Consider the following 26,182-nt stretch of genomic DNA (forward strand, 5'->3'; position numbering starts at 1 on the left):
CCTTGGCCTGCCGCGGGGTCCTTTTTTATGAAAAATAGGTCAGTTTATAGCGACATGTGTTGTATTATAGTTAACTTCATTACTGCTAACCTATTTTAGACGGTCCCTTGTATGAATCGCTAGGAGGTGATTGTTTCTTGTGTTTCAAGTGTTCGTAAGAGGGTTGAGATTCAAAGCCTTTCATTGCTGTGTGCTCCAATAACTGTACACAGGCTGATATAAATAATTATTGGACATAAGGAAGAAGGTAAAGAAGGATGTTTATGGCCAAAACAGACAAGCGGACCAGAGATAAATTAGTGCTGCAACTAGGGCTGGGCAATATATCGATATACGCGATATATCGCGGGTTTGTCCTTTGTATTGTGAGGCACATGCACTAACCCCACCGTGCTGCCCCAGCACACCTCAAGCCAGGTATTTCTGAGCATTCCTGCTGTAGCTACTACAACAGGAAACTACCACATCAAGTGTCTAGGCTCCAACACGAATGACAGGAAGTGAGAATAAAGACCTCTTCTATGAAAACCTTTATAGGGACCCCCAAAACATACCTGCTAAAGATCAATCTTTCATTCTCAGCGACTTTAATGCTGTACACCTTCAGCGACGTCACGCTACTTCCGGTACAGGCAAGGCTTTTTTTTATCAGCGACCAAAAGTTGCGAACTTAATCGTCAATGTTCTCTACTAAATCCTTTCAGCAAAAATATGGCAATATCGCGAAATGATCAAGTATGACACATAGAATGGATCTGCTATCTCCGTTTAAATAAATAAAAATCATTTCAGTAGGCCTTTAATGTACTGTTAGAAGACATGGATGACTCCACACCTGACGTGATGTGGTCTGGTTTAAGAACAGCCATCTATGAGTCAGCTTCTTACGCTTACAGGACCACGAGAGAATCACGAGAGGACTGGATCGAATTTAATGCATCAACACTGATGCCGTTACTGGAGGAAACGTTCAGCCCTCATGGTCCACAAAAATGGACCATGACGAAGCAGCCCAAAAGCAGCTAAGTCCAAACTACAGCATAAGATAAGACGATGTGCCCACTACTACTGGGCGAATCTCTGTACAAAGATAAAACAGGCATCAGACACTGAAAACTTAAAGATAATGTATGAGAAGATCAAGACTGCCCTTGGCCCACAAGTTAATAAAGTTACACCACTCACCTGACAGGAGAGTTGATCACAGACAAGAATCAGCAAATAAACAGATGGGTTGAACATTATTCAAACCAGTACTCACAAGAATGTGCTGTGGACATCAGCAGCACAGTGACAGTATACCTGCAGAGGTCCTGAAAGAGAACAAGGAAATTCTGCTTCCCCATCTCTACAAGTTGTCAACTGTATGCTGGAGTTAGGGTGAAATACCTCCCGACATGAGAGACACCAACATCATAGCATTCTACAAGAACAAAAGTGACAAGAGAGACTGTAACAGTTATAGAGGCATATCTTTGCTGAGCAATACATTTGCACGGATCATCTTGAAGCGCCTCCAGAAACTGGCAGATCGAGTCCTCCCAAGAAGCCAATGCGGGTTCAGGTCAGAGCGCTCAATTATGGAGATGATCTTCTCTCTCTGACAGTTGCAAGACAAGTGCTGCGAACGTCGATCGGGCGAAAAACACTTTACGCAGTTGGTAGGTCAGGCCTGTACATGGTGCTTCAAAAAGTCGGATGTTTACCTACTCTACTTAAACTCTTCATAATGAGATGAAAGCAATGGTACTTTTTGACATACTCACTGTAGAAAGTTTTGAGATAAAAAGCGGAGTTAAGCAAAGTTGTGTCCTGGCACCAACACTCTTCAGCATCTACTTTGCAGTGCTTCTATAGAACGCTTTCAAGGAGACGTCTTTCCTCACTTGAGAACAGATGGGTAATTATTCAACCTTGCACACCTGAGAACTAAGACCAAAACCACTACAACTGTTGTCAGGGATCTTCTTTTTGCAGACGACGCAGCTATGGTTGCGCACAAGATGACACTACAAGACATGTTGGACAGTCTGCCTCATGCGTGTCAAACATTCTCTCTGACCATCAGCACACAGAAAACTGTCACCCTAGCATTAGATGGAACAATACAATGCAACATCCAGCTGAACGATTAACCACTTGTAAACGTTACAAAAATTCTGCTACATGGGTTCAACTGTCAATGCCTCAGTTATGGACGATGAAATAGGGGCCAGGATAGGTAAAGCAGCAACATCCTTTGGTAAGTTGAAAAAAAGAGCTTGGAACAGCAAAATTCTCCCAATCAAAACAAAGCATGTATACTAAACACCCTCCTTTATGGTGTAGAGGTATGGCCACTATATTCTAGGCAAGAAAAGAAGCTAAATGTGTTTTAACAAAGATACCTTTGCAAGATCCTGCACATAAGCTGGAAGGACAAAATAAGAAACGCAGAAGTATTAAGAAAAAGACAGATATTCAAAGCATGTTTTCAATCTTAGACTCAGGTGTTTGGGACATGTGAAAAGGAATGGATGACAGCAGTTCCTCTTTGGAAAAATGGCCCATGGCAAAAGGAGAAGAAGACAACAAAGATTGAGGTACAAGGACAACTGCAAAAGCTTCATGACAAAATGCAAAATCAACCCCGCCACATGGAAGGCAGTTGCTGAAAACCGAACATCATGGAAGATGGCAGTCAACCAATGAATAACGGAACTATATGAACAATTAGCCAGAGGTCAACAAGCAGAGACTGAAAAGAAAGGAACACAACTGCCACCCCTGCGGTATAGCTCTGACTTGCAAATTTTGCCTCAAAACATTGTCCAATTCCTGCAATTTCCTCACACATTTTGGCATATTCGATTGACAAAAATTATTTGCTAAAATGTGCAGGGAAATTGCAGGAATTTGACAAAGTTGCGAGGCCTCGCAAAATTCACAATGATTGGTTGAGTATGGCTGAATTGCAACAATCCCAATATCGTAAACTCTTGGTGGGACTGATTTGGTGTATCACAAATGTACTTTGTATTGTATCACAAATGTACTTTGTATTAAACCAAAGTACATACAGTTGTGTATTATTTGTACTATAAGGAACACTTAAAATACTATAATTTTCTCAAAAATCGAAGTGCGCCTTATAACCCGGTGCGCCTAATGTAAATAAAAATTGTGGTCGTGCTTACCAACCTCAATTTTATGTGTTAGAAGGTGTAATTATACATTTGACCAGTAGATTACAGTCACACACATACTTGCCAACCTTGAGACCTCCAATATCGGGAGGTGGGGGGGCGGGGCGTGGTTTTGGTTGGGGGCGTGGTTAAGAGGAGAGTATATTTACAGCTAGAATTCACCAACTCAAGTATTTCATATATATATATATATATATATATATATATATATATATATATATATATATATATATATATATATATATATATATATATATATATATATATATATATATATATATATATATATATATATATATATATATATAAAAATACTTGACTTTCAGTGAATTCTACCTATATATATATATATATATATATATATATATATATATATATATTATATATATATATATATATATATATATATATATATATATATATATATATATATATATATATAAATAAAAGAAATATTTGAATTTTAGTGTTCATTTATTTACACATATACACACACAACACTCATCTACTCATTGTTGTACTTGAAAGTACAATGCTTTTTTATGTTGTAAACATCCGCAAATGAGAATGGGATGTTGCTTGCAGCTATCAGCATAGTCATCTTTGTCTCGGCTTATATTACACCATCGGGTCTCCATTTTGCGAGGTGGCCCATAATACTGGACTGTGAACGGTGCTGCGCTGCCGCCGCCTTGTGCTTCGCTCTCCGTTCATGAATGACTATATCAATTCGGCCACCGTGTTCAATTGAGAAGTCTGTTCTACAAAATTTACAGGCAACATACCCCTTCCCCTTCGAACTGTCCTGGATGAATTGAAATTCTTGTTTCCATTCGCTTTGGAACTTGCAAGCGTATTTCTTCATCTTGCTCGGCGTCGCCTTGGCTGTATTCCTCGTTCTTCTGCTCCGTCTCCTTGTTGTGCACTCTACTCTCTAAAAGCCGTAGATATTATGACGTCATTGGGCAGGCAAGCTGTTTATATTGTGGGAAAGCGGACGTGAGAACTGCTGTCCCCACTCAGGTCCGCATTGAGCTGGAGGGGGCGTGGCCTCCAGCTCCGGCTGAATACCGGGAGTTTGTCGGGAGAAAATCTCTGCCGGGAGGTTGTCGGGAGGGTTGGCAAGTATGGTCACACATAAGAGATACGTTTAGACTGCAGGTTGAATCCTGTTCACTAAATCGAGGTTCCCCAACCTTTTTTCCACCAGGGACCGGTTTATTGTATGCATTATTTTCATGGACCGGCTTTCTAAGTGTGGCAGATAAAGAACAGCAAAAAAAATTGCCTTTGGCTACAATCTGGCACATTAACATTTTATATGTCCATTAATGTGCACTGCCCCATGTACTATAACAAAGGTGTTGTAATATACATCTATTAACAAGCTTATTGGCGTGTTTAGTGGGACAGGCGAAAGTTAAGTCGGAGAAAATGCGGTAGTTTATACATTAATTATTGTTTCCGTGCGGCCCGGTAGAAAATGCGTCACGGACCGGTACCGGTCCTCGAACCGTTGGTTGGGCACCACTGCACTAAATGACGCAAGCTTGCTTACGAGTAGTAACCTAGCAACACCAAAATGTTGATCTTTCATTAAGAATATAAAACATTACACACAGCGCTCAAAAATCTGTCAAAATGTTTTAGTACGACTTTGGTAAGCTATGAAGCCGCACCGCTTGATGGAATGCGGAGCATTTCGGCTACTGTAGTTAGACGTTTTGTGATTCAACATACGGTATTATAATGGTGTGTGTAAGGACCGCAAAATGGCACCTATTTGCAGACATTATCTGGGGTTTTGTTTTGCAATATTATCCAAAACCAAATTTTCCTACATTTTGGTTCCTGTTGTTGTGTATTTGGGATCTGCATAAGTCCCGAAAATGTTTGCGCGTCCGCCATTGTAGTCGGCGCTGTAGACAATAAGCTCCTTCTTTTTCTCTATTCTCTTGATTTTGGGCATTCATCCTCAGCTGTTGCCATTTCTAATACAAAGTAGCGTACAGTTCTAACTTATATCCGTCAAGAGACTCGCTATGGACGTGCTAAAAACTACCGGTACAACAAAGATGGCGGGGAGGAGATGCTGTCAAAGTGCAGCCACGTAAATAAGACCGCCCATATCCTGAAGAGACGGTCACAAAGCGGCTTCAAGATGGTCTGTAAAACATAATCTATGCAACATTTTGACCAAAGAAGCACCATTACATGTTATGTAGACCACAAGGAAGTGTTTTAAATGTATAAAAAATAAAATCATGATATGACACCTTTAATGCGCCTTATAAAATACAATATTTTAATTCCAAATAATTGAACTTATTAAGTAGCCAGTTACCATTGTTGCTATTGTGACAAATATTAGCAGCGCTCAAACGAACGTCAACTGTCATCAAAACGTATGTTTGCTTCTTGTGTAGACAAATCAGAAACAGTGTAACAATATCTCAACTTTTAAATGCTTGAACGACATAACTCTTATACTCATCCTTAGCTTTCAGTTACGTGAGCCTTCTGGGTAATGTAACATATACATATTTAGCAACATATAAAGATTTAGTGATGCACCCATGTCAAAATTTCCTTTTTTACATTGACAGAGTTGTAAAGCGTGGTGATTCGTCCTCATTGACTCTCATTTATCAACAAAAATCTCCACTATACTGTAGCTTGCGCTCAACAGTTCCCAAATGTTCTCAACGAAAGCATTGTTTTATAAAATGAATTAAAGTTTACGATGAACAAACGCTTTGTAAGAGTTAAACATACAAAGAGAATGTGTGCATTTGGGGACGATGTAGCAGACAACTGAAAAGGAGCAGCTTTATTTGGAGTTTCTTTTTATAATATAATGGTTTGACAATTGGTTTAGAGAAAGTGTAATTACTTCAAATGTAAGTCAGGTTTCGGTACTCAGTGTGCTAATTTAATGAGAGAAACATCTATATTTGTTTTCCCAACTATGCCCACATACGTGTTTAGATGATGCACGCTTTATTGAATTTAATTCCCGAGTGCTGTTTGTGGTTACATTTACAAAGAACACTTCAAGTATTCCTAAAATCACAAGCTCGTGCAAGGTTATTGACGAAAACAAGCCTCAAACCATCTCAACTTTTTGAAAAAGAAGCTGCAAAATCAGGCATTTCTGGCCGCCACAATGCCAAAAAAAGAACCTGTAAAAGTGTGTTGTTTCCAAATAGAGAATACAGTTAACGTAAACAATGTAAGATTAGAAATGTATTTTGTGTGTTCTACTTAGCGGTACAGTACATCACCCATCGTTTGACTTCAATTAGAAACAGGTCTTTGCTATCATTATATGCTACATTGTAGGTATTACATAATTGAAGAAAACATTCAAAGACATTGCCAGAAAATACTTACAATGGAGTGTGTACAAATGTTCCTTCTGTTTATACGTTTTATTTCTCCTATTTATGGTAAAATATGCTATTGACCCAAGGCTGTTATTCCCAAGCTGACAACGGTGTTAATTATTTTTAGCTTTAACGCAACACCTTATGTGAATTCATTTAGCATGAATCTTCAGCTGGGCTTGCATTTGCATAGGAAGTTGCATATGAGCTTCAAGAGCAGAGTTTTAATGTTCTGACGAGAAATGGGCCATCTGTGTGGATGAGGTAGACATGTATATATGCCACATTATAACAACTCTTTAACTCTTCTTGTTTCATTAATCAGGCCTTTGAGGGAAATGTAGAGTCTGAAATACACTTCAAATACAACCCTGTTTGTCAACGAGTCCTTCCAGCTGATCACGTTGTGTGTGTGTGTGTGTGTGTGTTGCCCAGATTGGTAGACGCCGATGCCACATCTGATGCCTTCAAAACCAACATCACCCTGTTTACGCGCATCCTCGACAGCCTGCTGGATGGCTATGACAACCGTTTACGCCCCGGTCTTGGAGGTAAGAAAAGACTCAATTGAATATTTTTGAAGGTCCGGTCTTACTTTGCCAAACATACTGCACCCCCACTTGTTGTGACAACCGTGTACAAACATTTAGATGAAATAAGACAGAATTTCCTGAAAAGTAACACAAACAAACTCCGACGTTAAACCCTCATTGCAAATAACCACTGTTTATCAAGATAAACTTTAATTTTCTTTATTGTACCTGGGACAGGTGTCCAAAATTGAAGGATGCATGTATATGTATATATATGTATGTATATATGTATATATATATATATATATATATATATATATATATATATATATATATATATATATATATATATATATATATATATATATATATATATATATATATATATATATATATATATATATATATATATATATATATATATGTGCATGTATATGTATATGTATATATGTGCATTATTATGTATATATGTGTATATATATATACAGTATGTGTATATGCATATATATATGTATATGTGTGTATATACTTGTGTGTGTATATGTGTATATATGTATATATATATGTATATGTATATATGAATATATACAGTATATGTGTGTGTGTGTGTGTGTGTGTGTGTGTGTGTGTGTGTGTGTGTGTGTGTGTGTGTGTGTGTGTGTGTGTGTGTGTGTGTGTGTGTGTGTGTGTAGAGTAGTCAAACATTGTACTCAAGTAAGAGTGCTGTTTAGAGTAATTTTACTCATGTAAAAGTAAGAAGTTGTCATATTTTTAAAATAATAATTAATATTGAGTAAATATTCAGTGGTGAGTAACTTCTACATGTATTCAGTAGTTAATGGTACTTGCACTACAACTGTGAATGGTGTGTGTGTGTGTCTGTGCGTGTGTGTGTGTGTGTCTGTGCGTGTGTGTGTGTGTGTGTGTGTGTGTGTGTGTGTGTGTGTGTGCGTGTGTGTGTGTGTGTGTGTGTGCGCGAGAGAGAGAGATACTACTACAGCCTGTCATACAAAAGATGCACATTTTTACAGTCACTTATGAGGTTGTATCTTAGCTAATGTTAGCATATGCACAGCTAAAACATAAAAAAAGATCAACATTTTTATATTAAAGACCAAAATGGGACCACAAACAAAATCTTGTTTGGGGCCACACAAAGGTTACAGCTGGCCCTGTTGTAATCAATACTGTAGATTATGAATGAATATAATGATGTAAATAAATGGAAATATCGGAATGAAACTCAATGTAAGAGAGTAAAAGTAATGTTTTAAAAGTAAAAAATATGTTGCATGAAAATTACTCTGAAAAGTACAATTTATCCAATTTATCCTCACCCGATCTCGTCAACACGAATGCGCAGGAAGCGCGTGCACAAATACAAAAGCAGTCCAAAAAAACAAAAACAAAATTGCAGTCATGTTGTTGTCTTGATAGAATATATATTCAATGACAGCTAACGCTAGCTATCCAAATTGCTAATATTAGCTAACAACACCCAAAGCTAATGTGTGTGCATATGTTATTAAGGCCTACAAATCCGTAAGAGGGCGGAATACATAGTGTAAAATATACATTGGAAAGTTGGTGCCCTCTAGGCATCTGTGTAAATGTTGTAAACAGTCCATTTCAGTAAATGTAGCGAGTTACTACTCAGCTCTGGTCATGACGAGCATGGAAACACTTTTCCGTTGTTTGGTAACACTTCACTTTCTTGGGGAAATACGTAAACGAGAAGTGTCCAAAGTGGGGCCTAGGGGCCATTTGTTTTTATACAGCCCCCCCATCACCCCCAAAAAATATAACAATGGAAAAATACAGCAGAAAGGCTTACTGTAACGGTTAATACTAATAACTTAAAGATTTGTCTTTGAATGTATGCATTAGTGTTGTAACGATACCAATATTTTGGTACCGGTACCAGTACTAAAATTATTTCGGTACTTTTCGGTGCTTTTCTAAATAAAGGGGACCACAAAAAAATTGCATTATTGGCTTTATTTGAACAAAACATTATAGGGTACATCAAACATATGTTTCTCTTTGCAGTTAAGTCCTTAAATAAAATAGTAAACATACCAGACAACTTGTCTTTTATTAGTAAGTGAACAAAGAAAGGCTCCTAATTAGTCTGCTGACGTATGCAGTAACATATTGTATCATTTATCATTCTATTATTTTGTCAACATTATTAAGGACAAGTGGTAGAAAATAAATTATTAGTAGGCATTCATTGATTGATTGATTGAAACTTGTATTAGTAGATTGCACAGTACAGTACATATTCCGTACAATTGGCCACTAAATGGTAAGACCCCGATAAGTTTTTCAACGTTAATCAATTCATGGTAAACACACTGTGCACTTCTGATTGGTGTTTCTATGCATGTGTGTGTGTGTGTGTGTGTGTGTGTGTGTGTGTGTGTGTGTGTGTGTGTGTGTGTGTGTGTGTGCGCGTGCGCGTGCGTGTGCGCGTGCGTGTGCGCGTGCGCGTGCGCGTGCGTGTGCGCGCGTGCGTGTGAGTATATATATATATATATATATATATTCAGCTCGCCTGCTGAAAAAGTGTGGGCACCCCTGGCTTACATGAACTCAACGTCAAATTTGAGGAAGCCGTTTTTGTTCACATGTTAAAGGTGTTTTAATGAATATACATGTATGTTTAACATATAGATTCCTTTCTTTCATGAAGACAAGAATATAAGTTGATGTATTACCTGATTTTGATGACTTGCATTGATTAGAATCAGACAGTAGTGCTGATAACGTCCACGTTTTCAAATGGAGGAGAAAAAAAGTTCCTCCTTTCTGTCTAATACTACATGAAAGTGGTTGGTTTTTGGCATCTTATTTGTCCAGCTTCCATATTCGTTTTTATACACTTTACAAGAAATACATTGGCGGCAAACTCCGTAGCTTGCTAGCTTGTTTGCGCTGGCTTTCGGAGACTCTTTTTTTGTTAGCGCAGGCGCGATGAAGCGGCACTTTTTTTGTGAAGACAGGAACTGTGCGGTCAGTCTTTAGGCTTTTGACGGGAGGTACGGTTGAAATAAAAAAGTGTCTTTTTTCCTTACACTTTTGATTGATTGATTGAAACTTGTATTAGTAGATTGCACAGTACAGTACATATTCCGTACAATTGATCACTAAGTGGTAACACCCGAATACGTTTTTCAACTTGTTTAAGTCGGGGTCCACGTGTGACGGTCATGTGACCGCCTGTCTCTGTTTGATTGGTGAAACGGAGTCCAACGTCACCAGTGACTGCATCTGATTGGTGAAACGCAGGCATGCGATAGATCCTGCTTTGAAGGTCTGTCTGACAAACCAAAACAAACAAAGCGTGCATTAACAGATCGATAAAAATCAGTATCGCGTAACGAGCTGAATGTAGATAAATGGAGCAGAGTAAAAGTAGCGTTTCTTCTCTAAAAATATACTCAAGTAAAAGTAAAAGTATGTTGCATTAAAACTACTCTTAGAAGTACAATTTATCCCAAAAGTTACTAAAGTAGATGTAACGGAGTAAATGTAGCGCGTTACTACCCACCTCTGGATATCATCACAGTGGATGTCAGGTGTAAATCCACCCATGGCGTTTGTTTACATTGTGACGCCGGTGAGCTATGGTGTGTAGTGAAGCATGTTTAGCTATTCGTCGTCCTGCAGGGATGATACTTGTAAGAAACATACTTTATTTGTCGCCATGGAGACCAGGATTAGTGATTTAGAAGTAGCTAAAACACTGCCGACAGCGGATGGACGTTAGCCGCTAGCTAGCTAGCCATGTCTTAAAGCATCTCTTCCTGAGGGTGTTTCAGTGTTATAACTTCACCTTTATCGTTAGTTTTTAAGTCAAAATGCATCCATTCTCCGTTTTCTGTCTACACACTGTGTCTGCTTGTAAGTACTGCGTGATTGTGTGCCGCTGAACATGCTTCTCTGCTCGTAAACCAGCAACGCCATGATGTGACTTCGGCGTGGCCACAGCGAGGTGCGGAACCGGTACGTTTCAGAGACGGTATAGTACCGAAAATGATTCATTAGTATTGCGGTACTATACCAATACCGGTATACTGTACAACCCTAGTATGCATGTTGTTTTATCTTCGCTCTGAGGTCAGAGAGCCACCTCCTGCTCGTGGTGCCCAAGACGAGACTTAAAACCAGAGGAGACAGGGCTTTCTCTGTGGTTGGCCCTAAGCTCTGGAACACTCTGCCCCTCCATGTTCAAACTGCTTCCACAGTGGAGTGTTTTAAGTCTCGTCTTAAGACCCACTTTTATTCTTTGGCTTTTAACACTACGTGAGTTGTGTGGTCTTCTGTTGTCCTCTTTGTTTTGTTTTTTTTATAAATTTTGATTTCTATTTACTGTTTTAATTGGTTTTACCCTTTAAAATCGTTTTTAATCATATTTATTTTTATATTGTTTTTATATTGGTTTTATATTTATTAATTTTTTGTTTTTAGTCTGTCATTAGTGGAGCATAATATTGTTTTCAATATTGTTTTTAATATTGTTTTTAACAAGACTGTGCAGCACTTTGGAAACAGTGTTGTTGTTTAAATGTGTTATATAAATAAAGTGGATTGGATTGGATTGGATCTTATACTTTAAAAAAAGTATATACAGTATGTCGTGGCCAATTATGCAAATTAGACGGTGAAATCTACTGCATTTATAATGTAGCCTATATAATGTTTTATTTTTACTACATGCTGCGGGCCAATAAAAAAAATATCCAAAAATGACCCCCGAGCAGCCTTTTAGAGACCCTGTTTTGTATGACACAATGTATTTTTAGAGGAGCGGTTCAAGTAAAATGATGCATTTAAAGTTTAATGATTCTTTTAGCCATGTTTCAAATCAAACATTCATATATTAAAACATTTATTACATTCAAATATTTCCCTTGTGGTAACGTGTAAAGCTCGCCATTTTTCACTTCCCGGTTTGCAGAGGAAGCAAAAGGTTTCACATTTGTATAATTGAGGAGAGATACATCTCCTCGTCCTCACCTCTCCCATCATTTCCTATGTTTGCCATTTCATTTCCAGCCAGCCCCTCACCCCAAAGCTGAGCTCCTCCCTCAGGATTTGGTGCCATTTGAAATTCAAATTCCTGGGGCCATCAGCCCAGAAGCTGCCATATGGGGAACAGACCTTCTATGGCCTGGCAGCACTCATGCACTGCTGCTGCTGCAGTCCCTCGTGCTGTTCGCATATCAGCGTAGATTCACAAAATCAGCTCATGCTTATCCTTTTCAGATCGAGTTGTGAGGTATAAACATAGAGTTCATTTACAGCGGTACCTCGGCTTACTCAATGTTTAGGATCTGAGCTGTCTCCTGGTTAATTGTTGGCCTTCAGGTTGGAAGCAAAAAATCAAAGTACGAGCCTCCTAAGTGCCAGTTGGCGTAGCAAATTCCACAGTGAACCGCGTAAGATCCGACCCAAGCAAGACATAACTTTGTTTTTATAACCATAGGAAGGAAGGAAGGAAGGAAGGAAGGGAGCGTGAAGGACCGTGCTGAGAGAAGAAGAGGATGATATTCACTGAATACAGACAGAAATCGTGGAAAGATATGAGCGATGTGTGCTTGAAGCCGACTTGGCAGAGCAGGAGTAGCACTGCTAGTCTGCACTATACTGACGAAGAATGAGTCGATAGCGTCAGATAATTTCTAAAAGGCGGACATTTAGCCATGAAAATATGGAAAATCAGCTGATTTCCAAGGTAAATGCTGTACATCAGAGGTCTTCAACATGGGATCCGTGAAACCTATGGAGTCGCAGAGGCACTGCATGGGGGTTGTGACTTTAAAAAAAAAATGGAAACATGTATAAATAATTACACAGTAATTTTATTTTCATGTTAGCTTTAAAGACGTCTACTGATTAGATAGCACTGGTTTCCAGTTAGCGATTAGCGGTGAGAGTCATGTTCTTTGACTTCTCCAGTGCTTTCAACACCATCCAGCCGGCACTGCTGCAGGTGAAACTGGAAGAGGCGGGACTGGACTATCAGCTGGCTGCATGGATCATTAACTACCTCATCGACAGGCCGCAGTACGTGAGGCTGCGTGACTGTTCTTCAGATGTGGTAGTTTGCAGTACAGGGGCTCCCCAAGGGACGGTGATCTTACATTACCTGTTCACGCTCTATACCTCAGACTTCAGGCATGACTCCAGCCATTGCTATCTGCAGAAGTTCTGGGATGACTCCGCAGTGGTGGGATGTGTGTCTGAGGGGAGCGAGCAGGAATAACAAGAAGTCATCTCAGGCTTTTTTGACTGGTCTGCACGTAATCACCTGCACTTGAACACCAGTAAAACAAAAGAGCTTGTGATTGACTTCTGGCAGACAGCTCCACCACCCACACCGGTGAACATCCAGGGAACAGATATAAAAATAGTAGACACATTTAAATACCTGGGTGTTCACCTCAACAATAAACTGGATGCACAATTCAAACGCTATGTACAAGAAGGGTCAAAGTCGCCTACACCTCTTGAGGAGACTGAGGTCCTTTGGGGTGTGCGGGTCACTGCTGTACACCTTTTACGACACTGTGGTGGCTTCTGCGGTGTTCTATGCTGTCGTTTGCTGGGGTGGGGGCTGCACAGTCAGACTTAATAAACTGATTAAGAGAGCTGACTCTGTCCTAGGCTGCCCACTAGACATAATTGATGAGGTGGCTGACAGAAGAATGCTGATCAAGTTTACATCCATAATGTCCAATCCATCTCACCCCATGCACGGCACTGTGGAGCTCCTTCATTATTAGACTGTTGCATCCACAGTGCAAGAAGGAGCACTATCGCAGGTCCTTTCTACCCACAGCCATAAGACTTTAGAACTCACTTATGTGACTACTGTGATGTTTGTTTTGGTGGTGTTTAATATCAATGTTAGTGTTTTTTGTTGTTGTATTTTATCTTCTATATATACATTAGTGAGCTATTTGTGGTACTATTTTTGTTTTGTTTTTCATTACGCTTGACTTCTGTTACTTTATGAAAAACCCTGCACTGCAACAACATAATTTCCCCATTGTGGGATAAATCATTTAATTTTTTCATGTATTTATTTATTTCAGGCAATGATATAACAAATAAAAAAAGTACAAAGTTGACAACACATACTAATATACATTTATATAGTGCAAAAGGTAATGTATAGTTTGTAATGCATGATTGTCCAGTTTTGCCTGAAAGGGAGTGGGAAGAAGATAATTTATTTAATCCCACCCCCAGTTTTCCATTCAGTGATTATTCACATGAGTTTCACTGTTACTTTGTTTAAGGATTATAATACAAATGTTGTATCATAGTGGCATTACCACAGGTAACAATAATTATTACACTGTAACAATAATTTGTATCAACAATGTAGGAAGAATGCATACACCAACAATGGTAATAGACAAAATACCAACAATGGTAATAGCCAACATAGCAATAATGGTAAGGAAACATTGAGCACATGATAACACTTTGAGACAGAGTACAACAGCAGGTCAAATTAAATAAATAAATAAAAGTCTATCCTATCTTGATAAAAGTCTATCCTATCTTGTTACTTTAGGTGTTTGTACTACATTCTATTATATTATTTTTGGACAATATTTATGTGTTAGGGAGTGTGTGTCATTTGCACGCTAGTAAGAATCCATTTGGCTTTCAGCTATTTCATCTTTTTTATAACAGCATCTGCTTGGTAAAATCACGTTTATGTAATTGATGTTAAATCAATTCATTATATAATAATTACAGTATGTCACAGTAATTGATTTATCCTGTGTGATACACTGTATTGTATATTGGGTTATCTCATTTTTTGGAAAAATGAGTGTCTTTAGAACCTCTAATTTGTATCACATGAACCATTTTGAAACCACTTTATAGCAAAGCCTTTTCATGTCGCAATGCACAAATGACATCGGATGGAATTTTCCACATTGTGAATGCATTAGATGTGTATATCTCATCTGTGGGGGAAAAAAGTGTGTTAACGCTCCACTGGACTTTGCTTTTTAGCATGTAATAGCTTAAAAAGAACCACTCGTTCCTCACATCAATCATTTAGTCTCTCCATCGTCACTTATTTCTTTACATCTGAAAGTCTTACTGTGTTGTCTCTCCACCAAAACATGCATTTTCTAAATGAATCCTGAAGGAATTCCAATTCAATCCTAGCAATGCTAATAAATTCCAACGAGTCCCAATGAATTCCGATGAATCCCAGTAAATTCCAGTGAACGTAATCTTGAATAAACTGAAACCGTTTGGTCATTGAGCTCCATTGTGTCATCTATCCAAACACATTTTATTAGTCAAATCTTTGACTAAACAATGACGCTAGAAGAAGAGAGAGATCTAGGGCAGAGGTTTTAAAGATGAATCCACATTTCCCCTTGAGGCAACTCAGAGGGGAAGGGAGAGAATAAAATGTTCTTGTTTCAGCAATGAAGTGTGGCTCTAACTGCACATAACTCTTGACTTCACTTACAACAAATACAATATAAACACATCAGGCAGGGAATTACGCCTCAGAAGCAGAAATAATTATTTATTTACAGAGCGAATCGCTTTGGACTGAAGCATTATCCGAATGCCTGCACTCATTCTCCACTTGTGTTCCACTTCAAGTGTAGACAATAGCTAGCTCCCCTAAGACGCCGTTTCAGACACTTTGATAAGAAGCAAGGCTGAGAGGAAATGCTGAGAGTACACCATCAATAGTGGGACTATGAGAGATTACCTCAGTATAATCTATAATTGTACTTTACATTCCATATCTATTGGCTTTAATGGGTCTTATAAGTGGTGTCTTTCTCTCATTTGCCACACCCACCTATTACTAAAGCTTCCAGTAAGAAAACAAACTCCATGCCATGCTATGCTGATAAATACAATGTAGGCGTTGCTCCACTTGGTATTGATGCTTTCATCCTTCAGCTACAGTATAGTCTTCACTTTGTTAAATGGTCTGTATTTATTTAGCGCTTTAATATACCTGCACGATATCCAAAGTACGTCACATTCACACATTGATGGCAGAAGCTGCCATGCAAGGCGCGAACTACGATCCATCAGGAGCAAGGTGGCTGAGGTGTCTTGCCCAAGGACACAATGGCAATGACTGGGATCACAGAAACTGCTTAGAGACCAAGAAAAAAAATTAAAGCAAAGCACATATACAGATTACGACATACAATTCAAGACTAACAAGGAGGGGGGCCGAAGCTGCCGTGACTGCGGGCACTGCTCCGTTTTCCGTCATACCACATGGGGTGAAGCGTCAAAGGTGTGGGGCGTATATTTTTCTGTGGATGCGTGTGTGTGTAAGCCCGCAGAGTGACTCTGTTCTGCGTTCTTTGTGTTCTCGCAAACACGATAACACAGCCAGTCACTCCAATAAAAGTCAAACAGGTATGTGTCTGAGAGACAGGGAAGGAGTTTATTCCATCTTCGTTGCACTGTCCTTTTAGGGGAATCTCGAAGCAACAACCTTGCAGCCATTGAAAACAATAAAGATTAGAATGTTTGTTTAAAGGCCTACTGAAATGAATTTTTTTTATTTAAACGGGGATAGCAGATCTATTCTATGTGTCATACTTGATCATTTCGCGATATTGCCATATTTTTGCTGAAAGGATTTAGTATAGAACAACGACGATAAAGATTGCAACTTTTGGTATCTGATAAAAAAAAGGCTTGCCCCTACCGGAAGTAGCGTGACGTAGTCAGTTGAACATATACGCAAAGTTCCCTATTGTTTACAATGATGGCCGCATGAAGTGAGAGAGATTCGGACCGAGAAAGCGACAATTTCCCCATTAATTTGAGCGAGGAAGAAAGATTTGTGGATGAGTAAAGTGCAAGTGAAGGACTAGTGGGGAGTTGAAGCTATTCAGATAGGGAAGATGCTGTGAGAGCCGGGGGTGACCTGATATTCAGCTGGGAATGACTACAACAGTAAATAAACACAAGACATATATATACTCTATTAGCCACAACACAACCAGGCTTATATTTAATATGCCACAAATTAATCCTGCATAAAAACACCTGCGTGTTTGTTACGCTAGCTCCTAGCTCCTCTGCTAGCTCCTAGCTCCATAGAACACGCCAATACAATTCAAACACCTGATCAACACACACAATCACTCAGCCCAAAAGACCGTTCACCTAACCCAAGGTTCATAAAGCTTATATATTTTTAAAAAGTTACGTACGTGACGCGCACATACGGTCAAGCTCTCAAATGTTTAGCAGCCAAGGCTGCATACTCACAGTAGCACGTCTGCGTCTTTGTCATTCAAATCAAAGTAATCCTGGTAAGAGTCTGTGTTGTCCCAGTTCTCTACAGGCGTCTGTGTATCGAAGTCAAAAGTCCTCCTGGTTAGAGTCTCTGTTATCCGAGTTCTTCCATCTTGACTGCATCTTTCGGGAATGTAAACAAAGAAGCGCCGGCTGTGTACTGTTGTGGCTGACTACGTTCGAAAAATACGTCCATTTCGCACCGACAACTTTCTTCTTTGCTTGCTCAGCTTCCTTCTCCATAATGCAATGAACATGATTGAAACAGATTCACGAACACAGATGTCCAGAATACTGTGGAATTATGAAATGAAAACAGAGCTTTTTCGTATTGGCTTCAATGTGGAAGGCATACCCGTGTTCGCCGGTCTACGTCACGCGCATACGTCATCCTCAGAGGCGTTTCGAACCGGAAGTTTAGCGGCAAATTTAAAATGTCACTTTATAAGTTAACCCGGCCGTATTGGCATGTGTTATAATGTTAAGATTTCATCATTGATATATAAACTATCAGACTGCGTGGTCGGTAGTAGTGGGTTTCAGTAGGCCTTTAAGCGAGTAAAAGCAAATTTAAACTTTTTAAATTCATCATACTTCACCAGAGCAGACAGCGTCTCTAGATGTCGCAAAGTTTGCAATATAGTCCAAAATCACAAAAGTCTGAGTGCCCACAGTTCTGTCCGCATCCGCCAATCATTTGTGGCTACTTTGGAGTACCTTGAACGGTTGCCAGCATCTTCCAACTTGTCGATACACCAGGGCTACGCTTACTCAATTTAGCAGATGTCCTGTTATCATGGTTCCGTATAAGTAGATATGTTCATCCTCAACTGAAAGGGTCGCCAGGTACGCAGCCCTTTGCTCCTCCCAAGAGTCCACCGTGTGTCCAGCAACAACCGTTTCCTCGTGGCAGGCAGTTTCCCCAAAAACTGAGATCTTGTAAATTTTATTGAGGCTAGTTGATCAATTCCATTGTTTAGATTTGGGAGAGCAGTGCAAAAGAGGCTACAAAAAAGTTAAGACACAACAAAGAAGCTAGCAGGAGAGATAAGGGAGAGGGGAAAGGAAAGTGTCCACCTTTGATGAGTGCCAGAGAGAAAGTTGCCACAAAAACAGTGAAATACATTTACAAAGAACCTCTGACTGACTCATCATTACCACTAGGGATGGATAGCGTTTACAAATCAGAAAGAAAACATTTTGTCAAAGAACGATGCATCTTTTTAATGAAATTTTTGACATGCATGTTTAACCTAAATGTTATTCACATAATTACTTCAATCACGTAAATAAAATGTAAAGTAATACATTTGACAATCAAATACAACCCTCAATATATTGTCATAATTATCAAAGCAAACCCATAATATTTTCAAAACATAACCAATGTGCAAATTATCCCCAAAAGGACAGGAAGAAAAAACAATAGCACTGGGAGGAGGAACCAGTGAGAGAGAGAACAGAGCAGGAGCAAATCACAGTCTTAACGATAAATTGTGCAGCTCTATCTTTATCCCACTTTGGGGCAAAAAATGGAGCCACAGGTTAGCAACCCCTGACATAGACCCTAGTAATGCTATAAAAGTTGAATAAAAACGTCTTTATGTATATATTTAGCTTGGTTGAAGGAGACCTCTTATACAAGACCAGCTTTTTTTACTTATTGGCACTGCTTTTTGTGTATTTGGGATCTGCATAAGTTCTGAAATGTTTTAATTAAAGGCCTACTGAAATTATTTTTTTTATTTAAATGGGGATAGCAGATCCATTCTATGTGTCATACTTGATCATTTTGCAATATTGCCATATTTTTGCTGAAAGGATTTAGTAGAGAACAACGACGATAAAGTTCGCAACTTTTGGTCTCTGATAAAAAGCCTTGCCCCTACCGGAAGTAGCGTGACGTCACCGGAAGAAGGGCTGCTCACAATTTCCCCATTGTTTTCAATGCAGCGAGTGAGATTCGGACCGAGAAAGCGACGATTACCCCATTAATTTGAGCGAGGATGAAAGATTCGTGGATGAGGAACATAAAAGTGAAGGACTAGCGTGCAGTGCAGGATGTATCTTTTTTCGCTCTGACCGTAACTTAGGTACAAGGGTTCATTGGATTCCACACTCCCTCCTTTTTCTATTGTGGATCACGGATTTGTATTTTAAACCACCTCGGATACTATATCCTCTTGAAAATGATAGTCGAGAACGCGAAATGGACATTCACAGTGACTTTTATCTCCACGACAATACATCGGTGAAGCTCTTTAGCTACGGACGTAACGTGATAGCATCGTGCTTAAATGCAGATAGAAACAAAATAAATAAACCCCTGACTGGAAGGATAGACATAAAATCAACAATACTATTAAACCATGGACATGTAACTACACGGTTAATGCTTTCCAGGCTGGCGAAGCTTAACAATGCTGTTGCTAACGACGCCATTGAAGCTAACTTGGCAACGGGAGCTCACAGAGCTATGCTAAAAACATTAGCTATCCACCTACGCCAGCCAGCCCTCATCTGCTCATCAACACCCGTCCTCACCTGCGTTCCAGCGATCAACGGTGCGACGAAGGACTTCACCCGATCACCGATGCGGTCGGCGGCCCAGAGACGGAGGAAGTCAAGGTGAGGTCGGCGGCTAGCGCGTCTGTTATCCATCTCAAAGTCCTCCTGGTTGTGTTGCTGTAGTCCGCCGCTAATACACCGATCCCACCTACAACTTTCTTCTTTGCAGTCTCCATTGTTCATTAAACAAATTGCAAAAGATTCACCAACACAGATGTCCAGAATACTGTGGAATTTTGAGATGAAAACAGAGCTTTTTGTATTGGATTCAATACGTTTGCGCGTGACGTTTTCGAAACGTTTTCAGCCGGAAGTTTGCCGGGTAATTTAAAATTGCACTTTATAAGTTAACCCGGCCGTATTGGCATGTGTTACACTGTTAAGATTTCATCATTGATATATAAACTATCAGACTGCGTGGTCGGTAGTAGTGGGTTTCAGTAGGGCTTTAAACCAGTGGTCCCCAACCTTTTTGTAGCTGCGGACCCCACCCCCACCCCCGGTGAGGGTGTGGGGGGGGGGGTGCATTTAAAATATTTTTTTTTTTTTTTTATTTTTTTTTTTTTTACATAAATAAATACAATCATGTGTGCTTACGGACTGTATCCCTGCAGACTGTATTGATCTATATTGATATATATTGTATATATTGTGTTTTTTATGTTGATTTCATTAAAAAAATATATATATATATTATTTATTTATTTTTTTTAATTTCTTGTGCGGCCCAGTGGTTGGGGACCACTGCTTTAAAAAATAAACGCATTGCTGAGATATTTATAAAACAATATTGCCTTCCTTCATACTTCCTCCAAATGTACCATTTGGAATTTGCCCAAGTTTTGACGTGTTTAACCCTTTGTGACATCAGCAGATATCTTCATACATGGTAACGTTTTACCCGAAGAGCTCTGCACGAGTCTGACATTGTAGTCCAACGTTTTTAGTCTGTAAGTCCCCTCTTTTTCCTCCATCTTGTTGTGGAGCAGACTAGCTCGCACACGCACGTGTTGTCATGTTGTCATTTCTATTACAAAGTAGTGTATAGTTCTAACCTAAATCTGTCAGTAGACTCCCTATGGAAGCATTAAAAACTACAACATTACTGATGGGGAGAAGACACAGTCGAAGTGAGTTTTAAGTGCTGATTTAAAATACTTTACAGAGTCCAGTTAAGCTCATGGCGCAGTAAATTGAATAATGCGGCCACGTTTGTTGTTGGAGACTAACTAATACCCTGTATGTCTAAGTAATATTCAACTATAATTATATGATTATTTGGATGGATGGATGGATGGATGGATGGATGGATGGATGGATGGATAAAGACACTTATTACTTACTTATGACTTATTATTTGAAGACAAATATGATTAAACTATGCTTTTCTGGCCCACGGTATGAATTTACATAGCGGCATGAGTGCCAGATGATTTCTCTGCCTCAAGCAAGTAATATTGCGGCTGCTAAAGCATTGGTTATTAGCAGCTTGTTGACAATGAGTCAGAACTTCAAATTTTATAAGGTAATGATTGGACAATACTTTAGTGTACCGGAGTACCATAACTTTGGAGGTGGTGACACCCCGGACAAGGACTAGGTCTATCGTATTACCGTATTTTATTTTATTTTTAAAATTTTTTTATTTTTTGTCATAAAAAAATACAATCATGTGTGCTTACGGACTGTATTCCTGCAGATTGTATTGATCTATATTGATATATAATGTAGGAACCAGAAATATTAATAACCGAAAGAAACAACCCTTTTGTGCGAATGAGTGTAAATGGGGGAGGGAGGTTTTTTGGGTTGGTGCACTAATTGTAAGTGTATCTTGTGTTTTTTATGTTGATTTAAAAAAAAAAAAAATAAAAATATATATATATATATATATATCTTGTGCGGCCCGGTACCAATCGAGCCATGGACCGGTACCGGGCCGCGTCGCTGTGGTTGGGGACCACTAGGTTACGGAACGTAAATGAAGTATTGTTGATAGTTTTTTAATGCACTCTTAAAGTGATTTAGAGGTAGAATTGATTGCTCGCATTAGCGGCATTGCTAGCCACCAAGAATGAGCCGATTTTCACATGTCAGAAAGCATTAAAAAAAAAAACTTTTGTCTTCTTGTCTCTCATGATGATTGCGAACAATAGGCAAAATTCCAAAAAAAAGTGCAGTTCCCCAATAAGACTCAATCCGACCTGTCTCGTATTTTGTGGAAGTCACGTGGAAGTAGTGGCACAGGTCAACACAGGGAACCATGAGGACTAATATTACGTCTCCCTGGTGTGTATTCAGGGTTTGTGAATGATAATAATTGCAAATTGTGTCGACCTACTTTGTTGCTGAACCCCCAGTCAGCAGACCATTATGCCTGCAAACAGAGCAGAGGGCAGGAAATACCAGACAAAAACAGGAACTGATCAAATTTAGGGTATATTATGATGCAGACAGTGACAGAAACGCTAGGTTTGTGATGCAACTAAAAGGTTCAGGAGAATAATGGTGGGAACACAAGCTTCTGATGGTACTTTTTACATGCCGACATTCTAAAATGTACTTACAAAGCATTAAGTGTTTGCACAGAGTCTAAGATAATCTTTTACACCAATTGTCATCATTTCTGCTTTCATTTTATTGCTAATCTGTGTCTTGGTGGTTTGCACCAGGGTTTGGATGGCAAGGTCAAACAAGTCGCAGTGCAACAGCAGCTATTATTGTATCATAAATAAACCAAAGTTAAGACATGGGGAAGAAAAAGCTTAAACCTTCAGAATGTTTCAGAATGTCAGTCCTGTCCCCAAAGAAAGAGGTTTCACAGTTTGGTGGTATAGAAAATAGACTAACATTTTGTTAGGGCAGGGCCGGTCCTGGGTACCAGGACAGGTGCGTCCCGATTGCCATTCAGGGACAGGTGATGGAGCCAGCGCTCAAACCAGAGGAGTGGTCTAAGCAGACAGAATGTTTAAAATAAGAGCAATGGAAAAGAAAACAAAGTTGTACACTTATAAAGAACATAATGTCATGGCTGTCTCGAGTTTCCAGTCATTTGTACAACTCTTATTTTTTTGTAAACATACGGTAGGATTGGTGTTCCTGGGATTAAAGGCCTCTCCTTTTCTCCTCCAAACATATTGCTGGGTATTGTGGCCAAACAGCTACATTTTGTTTCATCTGACATCACATGGACAAAGATAAGACCTTCTGGAGGAAAGTTCTGTGGTTAGATGAAAAAAAAAAATCTAGCTTTTTGGCCACAATACCCAGCAATATGTTTGGAGGAGAAAACGTTAGGCCTTTAATCCCAGGAACACCAATCCTACTATCAAGCATGGTGGTGGTAGTAATATGCTCTGAGCCTGTTTTGCTGCCAATGGAACTGGTGCTTTACAGAGAGTAAATGGGACAATGAAAAATGAGGATTACCTCCAAATTCTTCAGGACAACCTAAAATCATCAGCCCGGAGGTTGGGTCTTGGGCACAGTTGGGCGTTCCAACAGGACAATGACCCCAAACACGTCAAAAGTGGTAAAGGAATGGCTAAATCAGGCTAGAATTAAGGTTTTAGAATGGCCTTCCCAAAGTCCTGACTTGAATGTGTGGACAATGCTGAAGAAACAAGTCCATGTCAGAAAACCAACAAATTTAGCTGAACTGCACCAATTTTGTCTAGAGGAGTGTTCAAAAATTAATTTAGAAACTTGCCAGAAGCTTGTGGATGGCTACCAAAAGCGCCTTATTGCAGTGAAACTTGCCAAGGGACATGTAACCAAATATTAACATTGCTGTATGTATACTTTTGACCCAGCAGATTTGGTCACATTTTCAGTAGACCCATAATAAACTCATAAAAGAACCAAACTTCATGAATGTTTTTTGTGACCAACAAGTATGTGCTCCAATAACTCTATCACAAAAAAAATTGAGTTGTAGAAATGATTGTAAACTCATGACAGCCATGACATTATGTTCTTTACAAGTGAACTTTTGACCACGACTGTAGCTATTCTACATATTTCCTTGCGGACAGGTACGGGTATCCTCTTGTTGGGTTGTGGTTTACCTGGCGAATTATTGATGATCTGAGTTTGACGGTGACTCCTGTAACTCCCATCATGTTGAAACCCAGCAGCTTGTGTAGTTGGGAACTTCTGTAGAAGCATTTGACGACATCTGGAGTAAAATATGATTACCTGCGACTCTGCGAGGCTGGGATGTAGTCATGTGTTGGAATGACAGGCCGTGTAAATAAGCCATGTGGAAATGGTGCAATGTGTTGCTTCCTGCGTACATTATATCCCAGGTGAAGACAACGATATCCAATGTGGAAGGAGTTCCTCGATGTTTTGCTTGTTGTACAACAGTAGATTGGTATTCTCTTTCCCTCTGTGAGGGAAGGTTAGATTGCTTTTTGGGAAGGTTCACAGTGGGACAGTCTCTGAATGGAGGCAGGTTTCATCTGACCAATTACACGCGGTTCAGCACACCCATCTGTACCAATGGACGGGGATTTTATGTAAAGCACATGTTTGACTGTTCTTGCCGAATAAATGAACGTTGACATTGTCCTTGTGTTCCTAAAAAATAACGGCCCTGTCGTCCTCAGGCATTAAATGCACTTTGGATAATTTCAAACTGAAAACATGTATTTTACTCAGGGGGTGATGGGCTCTAAAACTGCAAGGAACTATTGTTGGTTTGTTATGAAAAGTGTTGCTGTATGATAGATGTGGTTTTTTTCAGGTATGAGAGCACACATTAACACTCAGGTGTTAAGAAAAACAGCGTTATATAATAACGGCATTACTTCTACTAGTAACGAGTAATCTAAATACTTTTACATACGTTACAACGTCGTTACCAATACGTTTGATTAGGCCTGGCCAATAAATTGATTTTATCGATAAATTCGAGTTTTTTGTTGCATGCGATTAAAAAAACAAAAAAACAAGCTCCGGCATTTGTTTGTCCCCAGGAGCTTCCGTAGCTTCCACCCTCCCCCTTATTTCCTTAGCGGGGATTCACCTAGCGGTTCAGATGTGCAGTAACAGATGTGACTGCAGGCTGCAAAGTCTGTTTAAGAAAGACAGCAGCACAAGAAACTTATTCCAGCATCTGATATCAAAGCGTTAAGCCGAGTGCGAAAAATGCAACTTTTTACGAGGCGAACAAGACCGTAACAACCAACAACAAACTCCCACTTTAAATCAGCTTACTTTGGTGGAATCATTTATGCAAGGTGCCATTCATGCATGATAAGAAAGAAGCACAGTGGAAAACAATTACTAAAGTGGTCGCTCTGCACATAGCAAAAATTGTGGTGCCCATAATACGGTGGAAAAGCCTGTTTTTATCTACACATTAAAACTACAAAGACCACAAGTATTGTATTCAATACAGAAGATTTTAATTCCTACTTTAGCAATTTCAAAGTTGGAGTCTATTTATTTGCATGTAATGTTATGTTACATTTTTGTTTACACAAGTATTTTATTCAAGACAGAAGTTTTGCTTTCCATATAAAAGTTCTATATTGAATACAAGTCCAATTTATATCTGTTCTAAAAAGAACTCGCTTTATGGAAATTGTAATTTGCTATGTGCAAGATGCAGCGTCTTCAGTGTCATTTCAAACTACCGTATTTTTCGGAGTGTAAGTCGCTCCGGAGTATAAGTCGCACCGGCCGAAAATGCATAATAAAGAAGGAAAAAACCATATATAAGTCGCACTGGAGTATAAGTCGCATTTTTTGGGGACATTTATTTGATAAAACCCAACACCAAGAATAGACATTTGAAAGGCAATTTCAAATAAATAAAGAATAGTGAACAACAGGCTGAATAAGTGTACGTTATATGACGCATAAATAACCAACTGAGAATGTGCCTGGTATGTTAACGTAACATATTATGGTAAGAGTCATTCAAATAACTATAACATATAGAACATGCTATACGTTTACCAAACAATCTGTCACTCCTAATTGCTAAATCCGATGAAATCTTATACGTCTAGTCTCTTACGTGAATGAGCTAAATAATATTATTTGATATTTTACGGTAATGTGTTAATAATTTCACACATAAGTCGCTCCTGAGTATAAGTCGCACCCCCGGCCAAACTATGAAAAAAAACTGCGACTTATAGTCCGAAAAATACGGTACTACCGAATTTTA

The 26,182-nt window shown here is 39.2% G+C and overlaps 1 protein-coding gene across 1 annotated transcript in view; it reads left to right on the forward strand.

The window, feature by feature from the left end:
• LOC133649207 (gamma-aminobutyric acid receptor subunit alpha-2) overlaps positions 1-26,182 on the forward strand; it is an 84,806-nt gene that overhangs the window by 35,377 nt on the left and 23,247 nt on the right. Inside the window, exon 3 of the mRNA XM_062046043.1 lies at positions 7,007-7,122. Within this exon, the coding sequence (XP_061902027.1) occupies positions 7,007-7,122 (116 nt within the window). The remainder of the gene's footprint in view (positions 1-7,006; positions 7,123-26,182) is intronic.

This window comes from Entelurus aequoreus, linkage group LG04, assembly GCF_033978785.1.
Source record: "Entelurus aequoreus isolate RoL-2023_Sb linkage group LG04, RoL_Eaeq_v1.1, whole genome shotgun sequence".
NCBI lineage: Eukaryota > Metazoa > Chordata > Actinopteri > Syngnathiformes > Syngnathidae > Entelurus > Entelurus aequoreus.